This window comes from Odontesthes bonariensis, chromosome 19, assembly GCF_027942865.1.
Source record: "Odontesthes bonariensis isolate fOdoBon6 chromosome 19, fOdoBon6.hap1, whole genome shotgun sequence".
NCBI lineage: Eukaryota > Metazoa > Chordata > Actinopteri > Atheriniformes > Atherinopsidae > Odontesthes > Odontesthes bonariensis.
Window position 1 is genome coordinate 10,145,175 of NC_134524.1, and position 15,640 is coordinate 10,160,814.

General features: G+C 39.8%; 1 protein-coding gene across 2 annotated transcripts; it reads left to right on the top strand.

The window, feature by feature from the left end:
- The first annotated feature begins 232 nt into the window (after nucleotides 1-232).
- LOC142369235 (beta-1,3-galactosyl-O-glycosyl-glycoprotein beta-1,6-N-acetylglucosaminyltransferase-like) lies at nucleotides 233-7,182 on the top strand. 2 transcript variants are annotated; one of them, XM_075451547.1, is made up of 5 exons: nucleotides 233-499; nucleotides 2,691-3,261; nucleotides 3,342-3,432; nucleotides 4,591-4,995; nucleotides 5,120-7,182. In XM_075451547.1, exons 2-5 carry the CDS (start codon nucleotides 2,957-2,959, stop codon nucleotides 5,603-5,605), a joined length of 1,287 nt encoding a protein of 428 aa, XP_075307662.1. In that variant the 5' UTR covers nucleotides 233-499; nucleotides 2,691-2,956; the 3' UTR covers nucleotides 5,606-7,182. The 2 variants fall into 2 exon arrangements, with proteins under 2 accessions (XP_075307662.1, XP_075307663.1); XM_075451548.1 differs by lacking the exons at nucleotides 2,691-3,261; nucleotides 3,342-3,432 and having other exon boundaries at nucleotides 446-499.
- The last annotated feature ends 8,458 nt before the right edge of the window (nucleotides 7,183-15,640 follow it).

Below are 15,640 nucleotides of genomic sequence, written 5' to 3' on the forward strand. Positions count from 1 at the left end.
TTATTGTTTGTTTTTCTTTTAGTTGTTTAATGTAGCCTAACCTAATCTAAATGGTCCTTTACATTGTTATATCCTTGTTTTGCCTTATTGTCATACCATGTCTCTGTCATTGTTCTTTAATTGCAATTAAAAAAAAGTTAAAAAAAAAAAACTTTTTACACATCATCAATTGCTACATTTTATGATGAGCTGAGGTCCTTTCAAAACAAGATACTTCCTTGTTCACAGGGAATTTAAACATAAAAGAGTAAAAAACAACTTTAAAACTGCACATTAAAAGGCAACGCATTTTAAACATACGCATATGCAAATATGTTTACATATACTTATATATCCTTCAATGAAATCTTTCAACAGATGTTTTATTGGTTAAAAGAAAAATATTAATTTGAAAATCACTAACAGGAAGCGAATTAGTGAAATAAACATCACAGCCTGCTGTACCTAATCTGCACCGTCTATGGAATTAGATAGACAGAAGATTTCAGCTCTACCACAGGTAAGAACCATTTGCATCTTCTGCTGTTAAATTTCTGCAGTTATCTACTGATTTATGCCGCAATGTGTTTCCACAGATTTAAATAGATTTTGAAAGACGTAATAAAACAAAATTTTCTTATGTTGGCGCATTCTCAAGTGACTGTTTTCTTTTTTTCTTCTGGTTCAGACACCAAACAATTAATCCGCAGTGGCATCCTCCATAAAGAGAGATTACCCTTTTACAATGTAAATAAATCACAGGTCACATGTTCACACCTCTAAAACTAAGAGAAACAGGTAGAGATTAAAATGGGGGCTCTTTTTTCAAAATAATCCAAGAATGAAAGAAACTGAGAAAATAATCAAATTTCAGTTTTATTAACCACGAAAACTTCGGAAAGGTGAAGTAGCCTATGTTCACTTAAAGCACTTTTCATATATATATAGTATACCCAGAGTGTCAAGGCAACCATGTCCGGGCAATATGTGTACAGTATATGGTGCTGGAGACCTGCAATGGCTGCTTGAACAGGACCACCTCTTTGCCAATAAGTTTGATGTAGACAGTGATCCCATTTCTGTCTACTGCTTAGAGAAATATCTCTCTAAAGCTCTGGAGGAGTCACAGTAGGTGAATAGTTATTTTGGCATAAAGTCAAAAAGAACACACCCACTTCACCTGAAAAGGTGTGTCTGCGGTGTTGCAAGTTACTAAGTCGTTTAACTGGTTTTACGTGAGTAGCCTAACTGTAAGATGAAAATCGGTTATTGATGGACACCATCACTCCTGAAGGCAAACGTGCCGAAGCATTTCCAGCAAGCCAGACCCGTACAGCAAAATTAAATTTGCGGTCGCTAGGGGCGTCTGGATTTATAGGCTAGAAACTATGCCGACCGTGGGAAGCTCGACAACTCCAAACATTTTTTCTTTAAATTTTACTTTTGCTTCCACTTTTGTGAAAATCTCTTTAGCCGCCAAGCCCAATTTGTACTCAAAGTGAATTATTTGAATTGAATCAGAAATCAAATTGAATCACAACCTTCTGAGTTGGAATTGAATTGATTCAGGAAATCAGTAGCCATCCCCACCCAGGAATATATCAACTTTGTCAACCCTACAGCGGTCAGTGAAGTTTCAGTTGTAACACCTCTTTATTTGAAATTCTCGAAGCAGCTGCTGGCAGTGTCAGAAAGACAGATTTTCATTCAGATTGCTTTAGATTGTACAATTCTTTCTTTTTCAGGGCAAAAAGTGCATCTGCATCTTAATAAAGTGCTTTACACCCCAGTATATTTTATACCTAAGTTTATTTTCGTACTTTAATGATTTAGATTTTATGGTGAAATACATTTTTGTTTCGTTTTCCCATCTGAAACAAGTGTTCAGTTGCTTCTGCACTGTGGCATTAGGAACAAACTTACCACTTAAAGTCTGTAAAGCCAGGTGCAAAGGTTTGTTTTATATTTGGGAAATATTGATTGCTGTTTGTTTTGTTTGTAAATAGTTTTTGCCTCCTGGGGCATCAAAAAAGCCCCACAAAGGTTATCTAAAGAGCTTCATGCTGACCTGAAGTGGTAGTTTCATTTTGAAGAATAATGTGCTCCAACGCAAGTAGGGCCCGTGGATGAGGCCAAGGATAACAGCTTTTAAGAGGCAAGCATGCAAAGGCAACATTTGCATCATCCCTTGTGTAAAATATGGTGGACGTCCTATCATGCTGTGGAGCTTCTTTGCTGCCGTTGGTCGTTAAGCCAATACTGAATAAATCAGTGGGCAATAAAATCAGAGGTTGATCAAGTTTAGTGCAAAGTGTGTTATCCAGTCCAAGACACATTTCAAACATCCCAAAAGGAAACAGAACCCACTGAATGTTTTAAACTGGCTAGTAATTAACTAAAACCCATAGAAAACCTCCAGAAAGAGCCAAATCTGTCTTTTTCAAACTTAAACAGACAGAAGACAGGAAAAAGTCACCAACTTAAAGTTGCAAGAAGCGTCTGCTGCTGCCAAAAGTTAGGCAAACAAATGTTAACATTTTTCTTTATTATTTCACTAGATGAAATTATTCTTTGATGTTCAAAAACTCAAAAACTCTTCTAGTTGATTAATATTGAAAAAGATCTGAGCATTTAATACACGTCAACAGGATCTAAATAACAGCATGAAGGCAGTGTGTATTTTTAAAATGTTTCTCTTATCTTGTTTTTAGGAAAAACAACTTCTGGAATAACTAGCCTGGCTCCATGATGAGTGGAATTATGGGAAAACCCTTCCACTAGTGCCCCAGGACAAAGCCTCCGTCTGACATGTATAAAACAAGTCAAAATGTCAGCACGTGCCTTGATACGATTTTTCATTGAAAGATGAAAAATCAGTTAAACCAGTCACTTTTAGAGCAACATAAAGAATTACAGTAACTGCAGCTGGAGTACTGGAGTACAGAATTCACAATATTGCACAATACAATATTATACAATGCAGTTGCCGAAACGTTGGCTGCGATGGTTGTTGAAGTTCAGTGTTGCGCTGGGATCACTGTGGACGATTTTCCTTGTCTGTCAGCTGAACACGGACTGGGACCCTGTTTTCATCCACAAGTACAGCTGGTTGGAGTATACGGATGAAGATGCTAGCCCAGAGAAAGTGTGCAACTGCTCAGCAATCCTGCAGGGCGAGCAGGAGGCACTGGAGCAGGCCAAAATACTCACCATCACTAAGGACTTCCGTAAGAGTATTCAGATCCCTGATGAGTATTACAATAATGCAACCCAAGACTGCAGGTGTGTTGCTTCAGACCATATGTTTTTTTAATTCAATAACTTTGAACTATAAAAGCATTTATATGCAACATTTTTTACAGGAGTTTCAAGTTGAAGAAGTACTTAACAGTGCCATTAAGCAAGGAAGAGGAGGACTTTCCTCTGGCTTATTCTATAGTAGTGCATCACAAGGTATGCAGATTCTAAATTCTGAATTCAGTTGCAAACAAACTTAAAGGCCAACTTCCATAGTCATTTCATTAATACTGCTGTGTTCACCATTGTTATTGAATGCATTAGGCGTCGGTTCTGTTTAAAAAAACATGGTTGTTTTATTTCAGGCTGTTTTGGTGGGCAGGAAGAAAGGCTTGGTGAGAAACGACAGGGTTTTCCGGTCCTTCTCATGCATATCGGTGACGCGATAATGAGGCGTCTCTGATTGGCTCCCTCCCATGAATGAATGAACCCCCCCCACCCCTCCACCCTCCCCGCTCTGTGTGTATCCGAGAGCCTGCAAGTTTTCTCAAAACCTGTCGAAGATCAAACTTAAACACAACCCATGCGGTAATAATTTAATCAAGCGTTTTCCCTAACCAGTATTTTTCACCTCACACGTCAATGTTGCAAAATGTGGGCCTATGCAGCGCAGCGCTGAAAATCGCGCGGCAGGAGTAGTGATTGTGGTAGACTGCAGAGATTGTTCGTGGCGTGGAATATACAACCAAGATGAAAAGGCACAAACCCATTTTTGAATATTTCAAAGCAAAACTAGTAAAAAGCACAGCATCATCTGATGGGACAGCTGTGCCCCAACCTTCAACTGTGAACCAACCAAGCAACAGAAGCCCCTTTCACACTGAGGAATAACCCGCGTTTAATTCGCGATTTTAGCGTGTCCGCTGTTCCTTTCACACTGATGACCCGGGCTGGCGGGTCAACTCGACTCGCCTTTCGACCAGCGTCGGACCCTAGTCTTTTTGCCGAGCCGAGTTTGATGTGAAAGCAAGTGACGCGGGATGGACGTGGACGTGGTGCGACGTGAGGAGTTTAAAAGACAGAATGCAATACATTTCAAGTTTCAAAGCAGGTCCTTAGAGTCACAAGGATCTAATGAAATATTTTGCTGTGGGAAATACAAGATTTCTCACAGATTTTGTAACTTGTTTCACAGGAAGGATTAAAAATCTGCAGCTTCTGTTGTGACTACTTTTTCAATTGGCAGTGAATTGTTTACAGAGCGATACTTTACTGTTTCAGTGGATTTGCACTAAAGTAAATAAATTATATTTTAAAATGTGCACATGAAAAATGCAATCATTGCATTCTCTTTCTTTTTTTCCAATCTTTCAGGTGCAGAACTTTGAACGACTACTGCGAGCGATCTATGCACCTCAAAATATTTATTGTGTCCATGTGGACAGAAAAGCAGAGGTCTCGGTGTACTCTGCCATCAGTGCCATTACATCCTGTTTCCCCAATGTCTTCATGGTCAGCCAGGCTGTCAGTGTGGTCTATGCTGCCTGGCCACGTGTCCAAGCTGACCTTAACTGTATGGCAGATCTCTACAATATCAGCACAGAATGGAAATATTTCATCAACCTTTGTGGCCAGGACTTCCCTCTGAAAACCAACTTGGAGATAATAAGGAGTCTGCGCTCACTGAAGGGCGGTAACAGTTTGGAGTCAGAAAACATGCCTCCAGGAAAGAAGTGGAGAGTGTCATATGTTCATCAGATTGTTGATGGACAAATCCAGGTAATTTTTTTTGAGAATAAACACATTTATGTTGATGAAGTAGCAAGAACAGTCATGATAAAACTCCATGTTCAGACTGCTCTGACCATAACCATCATACTCATGTACTGTTTGATGTTCTTAGAATACAGGAAAGCAAAAGGATCCGGCTCCCTTTAACCTGCCCATTATGTCCGGTAATGCCTACATCGTGGTTAGCCGAGGATATGTCCACAGTGTCATGAAAGACAGCCGAATACACACACTGATTGAGTGGTTCAAAGACACCTACAGTCCTGATGAGAACTTCTGGGCTACCATTCAACGAATCCCTGGTGTTCCTGGCTCAAAGCGGCCAAACCGTAAATATGACGTGTCAGATATCAATGCCATTGCACGGCTGGTGAAGTGGCAGTGGCATGAGGGATCACAGGATTCATTGGAGGCAGTATACCCAGAGTGTCAAGGCAACCATGTCCGGGCAATATGTGTATATGGTGCTGGAGACCTGCAATGGCTGCTTGAACAGGACCACCTCTTTGCCAATAAGTTTGATGTAGACAGTGATCCCATTTCTGTCTACTGCTTAGAGAAATATCTCAGACAAAAAGCTCTGGAGGAGTCACAGTAGGTGAATAGTTATTTTGGCATAAAGTCAAAAAGAACAAAATATATAACTTTTGCAACAAATTATTCAAATGTTTAAGATGCATTTCGTGTTCACATTCTTCACAAGGTAATCAGAGAACTGTAGACTGTGATGGCAAAGAAAGGCTCTGTTACTGAATACAGAGGTGTGAATACTTTGGACTTAAAGAGGCACTAGGTAGCATTTTCACCTAAAATTATAGCCTTCAGGAGTTTAACAAAGGTTAAACAAGTCAATAGTAAGCGAATGAAGCCTGTCTCGCTCCCAACAGGGGTCTGTATGCTGAAAATCCCATATGTAACTTCGGCAGGAGCGACCCGCTTCTGAAGTGTCGTGATGCGCGAGAAGAGTCGTTTGTGTTTACGGCACTTAGCTAGGTACTGTATGCTAGCTGTAGTTGTAGCTATGTGTTCGCTTGCGTTGAAGAGCCAACACCAAGCGTTTCATATTCTGCCTTTCACAGACTGAATATGAAACGTTCGATGTTGGCACTTCCCATCTTTGTGAAATTTCTCCAAGCGTGATCTTGTTCATCTACCATAGTGACCTGCGTTTTAGATCGCAAAGAGACAGGTGATGACGGTGCTCTAATTCCTCCTGAGTTCGAGACGTAGCCTAGCTTCAGAAATACACGGACTGACCTGATTAGAATAAGAATAGCGTTTTGATCCGAACAAGAATTGTTATGTACAAATGAAAATTGATTAATTTGTGATTGTAATCGGAATAGTGTAGAGCTAGTCTGCGTTTATTGCGGCGTGTGTTGGTAGTGCCTGCGCGCATCTGTCTAAGATGTAACTTTTGTAAGTGTCTGCTAATACAAAGGAATCACTCCACGAATACACCATGATGAGGGAAGAATCCCATTCAAGATCAGCAACAGTCCATCCATACATCCATTATCTGCCGCTTGTCCGGGGATCGGGTCGCGGGGACAGCAGCCTGAGCAGAGAAACCCAGACGAGCTGTCCGCGGCCACTTCCTCCAGCAACAGGATTATAGCATATTATCTTGAGTTCTCTCTTCAGAAAATCTCTGATTATAGTATCTTACGTGGGCAGTCTACACTTGTGAATCAGATGACCTAACTGCACTGACTAAATAACACAACGGCAGCATTCGCCACGATGGTTAGTTAGTGGGTGTGTACAGGTGGGCATTTTTACGACAGTGTAGAATTTCAGTTTGACCAATAGAGATCGCTATACTGCCGCTAAACTACCTTGTATCCCTTTAACATTTTTAATCAGGTCTCTTACAGTCGTTTGTCATTAGTTTCTGTAATTGACCCTAAATTAAAAAGATAACTATAATGCAAAACATTTTTTGGCTCAGGTGTGTTTAACTTTGTGCTTAAACTATTCAATGTGAACAGAAAGCAGTTGCTTTTATACATGATTATATTGCTCCTTGTTTTGATACTGTTAACATTAATAAAAGGTGAAAGACTGTTTTGGGGGGAAATGTATTTTTTTATGTAATTAGTTGTATGTATTTTGCAACCTATTGATACAGTGGACGCAACAAAAAAGTTTAAATATAAGAAAATACAAATAAAAGCAAGGTACAACCAACGAACATATTGTAACCATCAGTGAACATTTAGTATTTTACTTACGACTTCCCTCTAAATTGTCTCATTATAATTCTTCTTCTATTATCTCACACACCTGTTTAACTATGCATGATGTTGCAATATTTTCACAGTGAAACAGAGAAGCTGCCACTCCCCAAACATTTGAAAAGCAAGCTTGGATGATTTTTTTCATGCCAGTACAAACAAGTACCCCTGACTGCAGACCGCAGATAGGGTACCATGGGACCGGTACACTTTCGTGGTCGTGGAAACACTGAAATAATGGCGTGTTTCCACTATGCAGTCCGGTACGGGTCGGTTCAGAACGGTTCGCTTATTTCAGTGTTTGAACTACTACCACGAAAGCGTACCGGTCCCATGGTACCCGTTACCATTTTTGTAACCCTTCTGCTTGGGGTACCTAGCACACAGGACCGGTTCCAGGCTCTGCTCTCTGTTGTTGGCGAGGAGGCTGTGCAGCGGGAGCTCGATGGCGCTGTGCGAAACGAAAAAGTTTTCCAGCTGATTGCCACAAAAATGGTAGAGTGATTTCAACCGGACCGCGAGCCAGTGTCGCATTAAGCTGAAGAAGCTTGGAGGTGGTTCGAAATTATGGATGTTATTTGTTTTTTACGCTTCGGCACCGCCCACCCCTAAGGGTCCCCTTTGTACAGTGGGAACGCAAGCTAACCCCAAAGCGACCAGACCCGTACCGTACTGTTCCGAACCGACCCGTACCGGACTGCATAGTGGAACGAGGCTTTAGGTGCTGACCCTCCTTCTACCTTGTCTCTCTTACCTGCTTATCTTTTCTCCGTCTGTCATGTACAGGTACGGTTAAAAAAAAAAATTGGAATATCGTGAAAAATGTTGATATTTTTTTTTTGTCACTCATTTTTCCTTTTTTGATGATTATGGCTTACAGATAAAACCCCAAATTCAGTGTCTCAGAAAATTTGAATATTACATAAGACAGGGTTGCCAACTCTCACTCATCTGCCGTGACACTCACTCTTTCAGGCTTAGTGTCACGCTCTCACACTTAACAAAGAAATCTCACGCTAGATAATTTTTTCTTTCTGTGTTGATTTTTTTCACTCTCGTTCTATAATTTCCAAATGCTTAAACTCATGATTGGACCACAGCAGAAAGTCTAATCCCTCTCTGATTGTTGATTCGCTGGAAACGGCTTGTCATTACGTCAGTCGGTACATCAGTGACGTCGGTCTGCCAAGGCGAAATCTGATTGGTAACGCAGCGCTGTCACACCCATGGACTCTTGTTTTTAGTTTCATGTTTTAGGTCACGTTTTTTGTTCTTAGTCCATGTTTAGTTGTTAGTTTTGCCATGCAAAATACTGCCCACAATTCGATAATGAAAAAGCAATCTGAGCGGCGCAGGAGAGTGACGTCACGCCTGCTGACCGTGCTACCCATCATGTAGGCTACGGTAGGGGGCGGTGTGCACATTTGCTGTACAGTTAGCTGCCCAGGTGGAGTCAAACGATATATCCGATTCTGATGCCCGTGAACGGGTTGAACGGAACGGGTCACAGAGAGCTTGGCTGCATACTCTGCCGTCACAGATTCAGAGGTTAGTGCAGCAAGGGCTTGCGCGCCGAGGCCGCGGCCACAACCGGCCATGACTTTCTGGCCGCGGCCATTACTGAGGGAGCGGCCATTACTGAGGCTGAGACAGACTTTGCGAACAGGAGTCGGGGGATTACCTTTCACAGGTAGGATTCAACATTATTATTGGTTGTATTTTGTCAATAGAATATTATTGTACTGTATTTGTGTCTGCTGGCGAAATCGTAGCCAGCAAACGTTAAACTAGGATATGTTTATAGCCGGTGTTATGCCGAGAAGTGCACCCCCTGCTGGTCGTACTTTAAGGAGAGTCTGTGATGGAATGATATGATATAACCAGTGTTGGGAACGTTACTTTAAAAAAGTAATTAGTTATAGTTTCTCACTACTTGTTCCAAAAAGTAACTGAGTTAGTTACTGAATTACTCTATAATAAAAGTAACTCGTTACCAGGGAAAGTAACTATTTTCGTTACTGTTAAAAAAAAGTTGCAATATATCATAGAATTTGGATTTTTTTTAGCAGTTTTCAGTCATTCAGTTGAAATGAGTAGAACAGACAGGTGTTTGTGCGTAACTTTTTAGATTTATTTTCGACAGACAGCCAGATGTTTATCCTGCACTTCTATCCATCTTATCTTTGTAAGAAAAGTAAAAAGTTAGACCATATAAAGTGCATTTAACTCTAGCAAATTAAATCAAACTCTCAATCTGAGACAACTGGTCAAGTAAAGAACCCGTACTTCCAAGTGTTTTTTTCACAACAAAAGTAAACTTTTAAACAACAAAAAAGTGTGTTTAGCTCTGTAGTCTTATTCTTGATTAAATAATGAAATCTTAATTAAATAAACAAACTCCCAATCTCAGACAACTGGTCTGGTAGACATTCTGTACTTCAAGTATTTTCTTCAAAAGTAAACAGTTAAATAATATAAAGTGTGTTCGCAATAACTGTAGCAAATTAAATAAATAAAACTCTTAACAACCTGAGATAAATAGTCTGAAAGACATAGGCTACTCTATTTCTTTATCTTCATAAAAAAAGTAAACAGTTTAACAAGATGGAGTTCTTTTAAAGATTGAACTTTGAGCTCCTAGATATTCATCTACCCATCCAAACACTCTTTCTAAAACACTCATCTTTGCTAGTGGATGGTGAGGTATCGGTGTTTTTGGCCACTAGTTTTGTCGACGCGTGAGTCGTTGTGAGATAATTCATCAAATTTGAATTGCTCACAATGGATGTCGACAAAGACTTGGCTCCCGCACATAATGTACATATAACATGTACGTTCTTGCCTTAAACTCCAACGAAGTTAAAGTAGTGCTTATATTGCCACCTGGTAAACGCTAACTTCTCATCAGATTGTTCCGCCATCTCTGCTGCTTCTTCGACCCTCTGTTCAGCGGTTGTGTGCATGTCTGTTTGTGTGTGTGTGGCGCGTGTGCTGGCATGTGTGTCAAACACTGGCTCTGATTGGCTACCATGAAACATTACTATGCCTCAGCCAATCGCATACCTCGTTATTAACCCACCTCCTCTCACTAGCTGTGAGCCAGGGGTGCGTTCGGATCTCACAGTTTATTCAATCAATGTATAGTAACGCACCGCATTTAACGTCCAGTAACGTTAACGGCGTTATAACGACGGGAAAAGTAATTAATTAGATTACCCCGTTACTGAAAAAATAACGTCGTTACCTAACGCCGTTACTTTAAACGGCGTTATTCCAAACACTGGATATAACTACATCATAATTTGTTTACCTAATTGAATTAACGGATGCAAATCTCAACAAGTCCAAATTTCATAGTTTCAGGTTCATTTTTATATCATTTCATCTGGGCTATAATGAGTTGAGATTGTTAATAGAAAATGTATCCAACCGTCTTTCGTGTTGACTACAAAAGTATTAGTCACGGCCCTTACTTTTGAATATATGTCCAATAATATAAAAATAGTTAGGAATAGGAATACTCTAAACTCTACAATTACCGGATTATCATAATTGTACACGTATTATTAATTTACATGAAGAGATGTGAAAACACCATTGTCAGCTCAATATTATTTTTTTTGGACAAATGCAATAATCCACACCTGAAACGGTTTACGCGCGCTCCGTGAATGGGAATGCACTTCTCGGCAGAACACCTCTGTTCACACGGCTATTAGGCCAACGGAGACTTCATAAATCATATATTCCATAACACAGGCTTAGATTACAACTAACACAAGAATGCAACTTTTGAAATATTGCAAATATTACTGTTATAACATTGACCATCAGACTTTACACAGGTTTATTAATGACGTTTATTATGCCTGTATTATTCACATGTAATTCTTTCATCCTAACAAAAGTATTTACCTCTTGTCTCATACCCACCCCACAGATTGTCCGACTGAGAGTTGGTGTTATTCCCTCCATCTTGGGCTTACAGGTTCACCTAATAAGAGTAGGTGTATCATCATAAGGCTATTAGCATTCATAAATTGAAATATTATCAATAACAGGGCGGGGTGAAATACTTATCCCTGTGTGTGTGTGTATTTTTATATATTTTAATATTATGTTTCTTCATTTTAGCCAGAAAAGGGCAGGACTACATTTTCTTCCAGAAAAGCTGAAGAGAGCCTGTCTGTGACCACTCAGGATGACAGCAAGGGCTCGCGCATTTTCTGGCGGACACACACACACACACACACACACACACACACACACACTAGGGCCAGAACACCACCTACAGGTACCGTACATTAACAGCAGAATGACAGTGTGTGATAGACTGGTCAGTAGGCTATATTTATAAGACACTGATGCTCATTGTCAGCTGCCGCTGTTTTGGCAGCTCGAGCCTTGTCGTAATTTTGTACTTTGGAACGGATGGAATGAGAATCCAGCTTTGTTATATACATATGTATGTGGATATATATTTCTAGTGTAAGGTAGAGGATGTTTGTTTTGTATGAGTATTTATTTGACGATTGCCTATGGTGCCCTACGAATGAATGAGTACGTATGTATACACACTGCTTGAAGATCATTCAAGCTGTTGACCTAACGAATTTTCCAATCATGTACTACAAGCTTTGTATCATTGAAGAGGAATAAAGACACTATACAGCTGTTATGATTTTTGTGTAACATCTTTATCAAATCTGTAATAAAGTATTTCACAAGGCCAAAACAATGTGAGAAAATATCTTTGATTTTTGCTTTTTTGGCTTCACAGCATAACTTTGTTATGACCATAGCATCAAGGTTCAAGGTGCAATGTTTTTTAAATTGCCAATTGTGCATGAACCGCAGTCAAGACACATGCACTACTTGTTCAGGGATCTCTCTTAGTTAACAGTCTAGAAAAATAGAAATACTATAATAAAATATAAAGAATATAAAAAACACTGTACAAGAAGGTAGTTGTATATACACAAGTTTTAATATTTTGAAAGATATCAACCTAAAGCAAAACAAAATGAGAGAACATGTAGTCCTGCCCTTTTCTGGCTAAAATGAAGAAACATAATATTAAAATATATAAAAATACACACACAGGGATAAGTATTTCACCCCGCCCTGTTATTGATAATATTTCAATTTATGAATGCTAATAGCCTTATGATGATACACCTACTCTTATTAGGTGAACCTGTAAGCCCAAGATGGAGGGAATAACACCAACTCTCAGTCGGACAATCTGTGGGGTGGGTATGAGACATGAGGTAAATACTTTTGTTAGGATGAAAGAATTACATGTGAATAATACAGGCATAATAAACGTCATTAATAAACCTGTGTAAAATCTGATGGTCAATGTTATAACAGTAATACTTGCATTATTTCAAAAGTTGCATTCTTGTGTTAGTTGTAATCTAAGCCTGTGTTATGGAATATATGATTTATGAAGTCTCCGTTGGCCTAATAGCCGTGTGAACAGAGGTGTTATGCCGAGAAGTGCATTCCCATTCACGGAGCGCGCGTAAACTATTAACAAACTCAACTCATTATAGCCCAGATGAAATGATATAAAAATTAACCTGAAACTATGAAATTTGGACTTGTTGAGATTTGCATCCGTTAATTCAATTAGGTAAACAAATTATGATGTAGTTATATCATATCATTCCATCACAGACTCTCCTTAAAGTATGACCAGCAGGGGGTGCACTTCTCGGCATAACACCGGCTATAAACATATCCTAGTTTAACGTTTGCTGGCTACGATTTCGCCAGCAGACACAAATACAGTACAATAATATTCTATTGACAAAATACAACCAATAATAATGTTGAATCCTACCTGTGAAAGGTAATCCCCCAACTCCTGTTCGCAAAGTCTGTCTCAGCCTCATTAATGGCTGCTCCCTAATGGCCGCGGCCAGAAAGTCATGGCCGGTCGTAGCCGCGACGCGCTAGCCCTTGCTGCACTAACCTCTGAATCTGTGACGGCAGAGTATGCAGCCAAGCTCTCTGTGACCCGTTCCGTTCAACCTGTTCACGGGCATCAGAATCGGATATATTGTTTGACTCCACCTGGACAGCTAACTGTACAGCAAATACGCACACCGCCCCCTACCGTAGCCTACATGATGGGTAGCACGGTCAGCAGGCATGACGTCACTCTCCTGCGCCGCTCAGATTGCTTTTTCGTTATCGAATTTTGGGCAGTATTTTGCATGCAGACCACGAAAACGAAAAAGCAATGTCCGCTTTGTTTTCTTTTTGATTATGGCATAGAATGTGCAGTCTTGAAGAAGAAAATTGAAATGCAATAGGATGATTGATTAGTAATTTTATTTATGAGTCAAATAATGCAGCCACATTCTTAAAATGAAAAAGCATTTCTGTAAATGCATTTGAATATTCAACTTTTACATTTCAAATTGAATTTTGGTATCTGTTTGCTGAGGCATATTTTGAAAAGTAAATCTCAAATGTCTTTGTCCTTTTCATTTGAATTAAGTGAAAGAATGTGCAGTCTTGAAGAAGAAAATTGAAATGCAAATAGGATGATTGATTAGTAATTTTATTTATGAGTCAAATAATGCAGCCACATTCTTAAAATGAAAAAGCATTTCTGATAATGCATTTGAATTTGAATTTTGATCATGATTTGCTTCCATACACTACAGCAATGTAGTGTTATTCGATTCAAGTGAGCGCGGCCAGTTCAGTCTGAGGGGAAGGACATAATTAATAATAATAATAGTCTGTCCTGTCTGGTAGGTAGGTAGGTAGGTAGGTAAGTAGCCTTTTGGAGGGGACTGTATGAGTTGGAAATTGAAGAGAGACACTTTGGATATGGACATTAAAGGCAAAAAAAAAGAGACCAAGGCAAAAAGAAAAAAAAAAACAGACCAATAAAAGGCAATCAAAAAAATGGATCAGCAATCCTGATGAATGGTTATTTATTTTATTTTTTTTTATGGTCACAATTGTTACAGAATGTTTATATTAATATTTTGATTTCTGATTTGAGTTTATATATTGATATTTGTAATATACTGTATATATGAAGTTATTTTAAGAGGGACCGTGTACATTGTCATTTTGTACATTTTCTGTTAAATTCTGAATTGATCTATGACTATGTCATGAAACTATCCACATATACCATCTCACCTTTGCCTTTAAATTTGTTGAACCAGCAAGTTTCTCTCTGTTAAACAACATTGTCTTTTGAAGGGCAGCTGAGGATGTAGGCTATGAATGAGATGTGGATTTAGGATTTGCCATGTCTAACTAGTCACCCTAAAAGCGACTAGAATGGAAGAAATTGCATTTAAGAAATGCAAAATTTTCTAGAGGAAGGCCCCACACTCTGCACTATTGCATATTCATAAAATGTATACATGTAACTACACAGATATATATCTGTACTGTGGAACAACTTCTGAGATGCGAACCGACCCGCTGAAATCTCACTCCAAGGTTTTTGGAAAAGTTGGCAACCCTGGTTAGCAGCTGCAGAAGCAACAAGTGCTTCATATTCGCATGGGTTGATGTAAGGTGCTTCATTAGATTTGAGTTACTTGAGGCAGACGTGGATAAAGTTTTTTTCCCTGGGCATAGCGTGCATGTTACATACACATTCTTGCCTTTTATCTCCACGAGTGAGAAGTAGTGTCGGTACTTCCAGTTAGAGAATGCTACCTTTGAACTTCCCTGGCTCTTGGGGCAGTTGGTAGCGTAGTGGGTTAAGCAGCCGCCCCATGTACAGAGGCTACAGTCCTCGCTGCAGCTGGCCCCGGTTCGAGTCCCGCACCGGATGGCCCTTTGCTGCGTGTCTTCCCCATCTCTCTGCCTCCTGCTTCCTGTCTCTCTCTCCAACTGTCTATCCATTAAAGGCATAAAAATCCCCCAAAAATATTTAAAACAAAAAAAAGAACTTCCCTGGCTCGTCCGTGTTTAGTCGTAGTCGTCAGCGCGTCCAGTGAGACAGCGTGAGCAGGTCATCCGCCCACCCAGCCAATCATCATCGCATTTGCAACGGTGTCCTCATCCCCACCCCTGCTCTCTCCAGGCAGCATGCAGCTGATGTGTAGCCGAAAGCCTACAACCAAATTGTAGTAACGCGCCACTTTACATTCTCAGTAACGATAACGGCGTTGTAACGATAGGAAAAGTAATTAACTAGATTACTCCATTACTGAAAAAATAACGCCGTTAGTAACGGCGTTTAAGTGTAACGCAACACTAGTCCTGACTAGAACCAGGAAATACAACCATATTAGTCCAGTGCTCAGGTCTCTGCACTGGCTTCCTGTCGCTCAGAGAATAGACTTTAAAACAGCTCTGCTTGTGTACAAGTCTCTTCATGGTCCAGCGCCAAAGTACATCTCTGACAT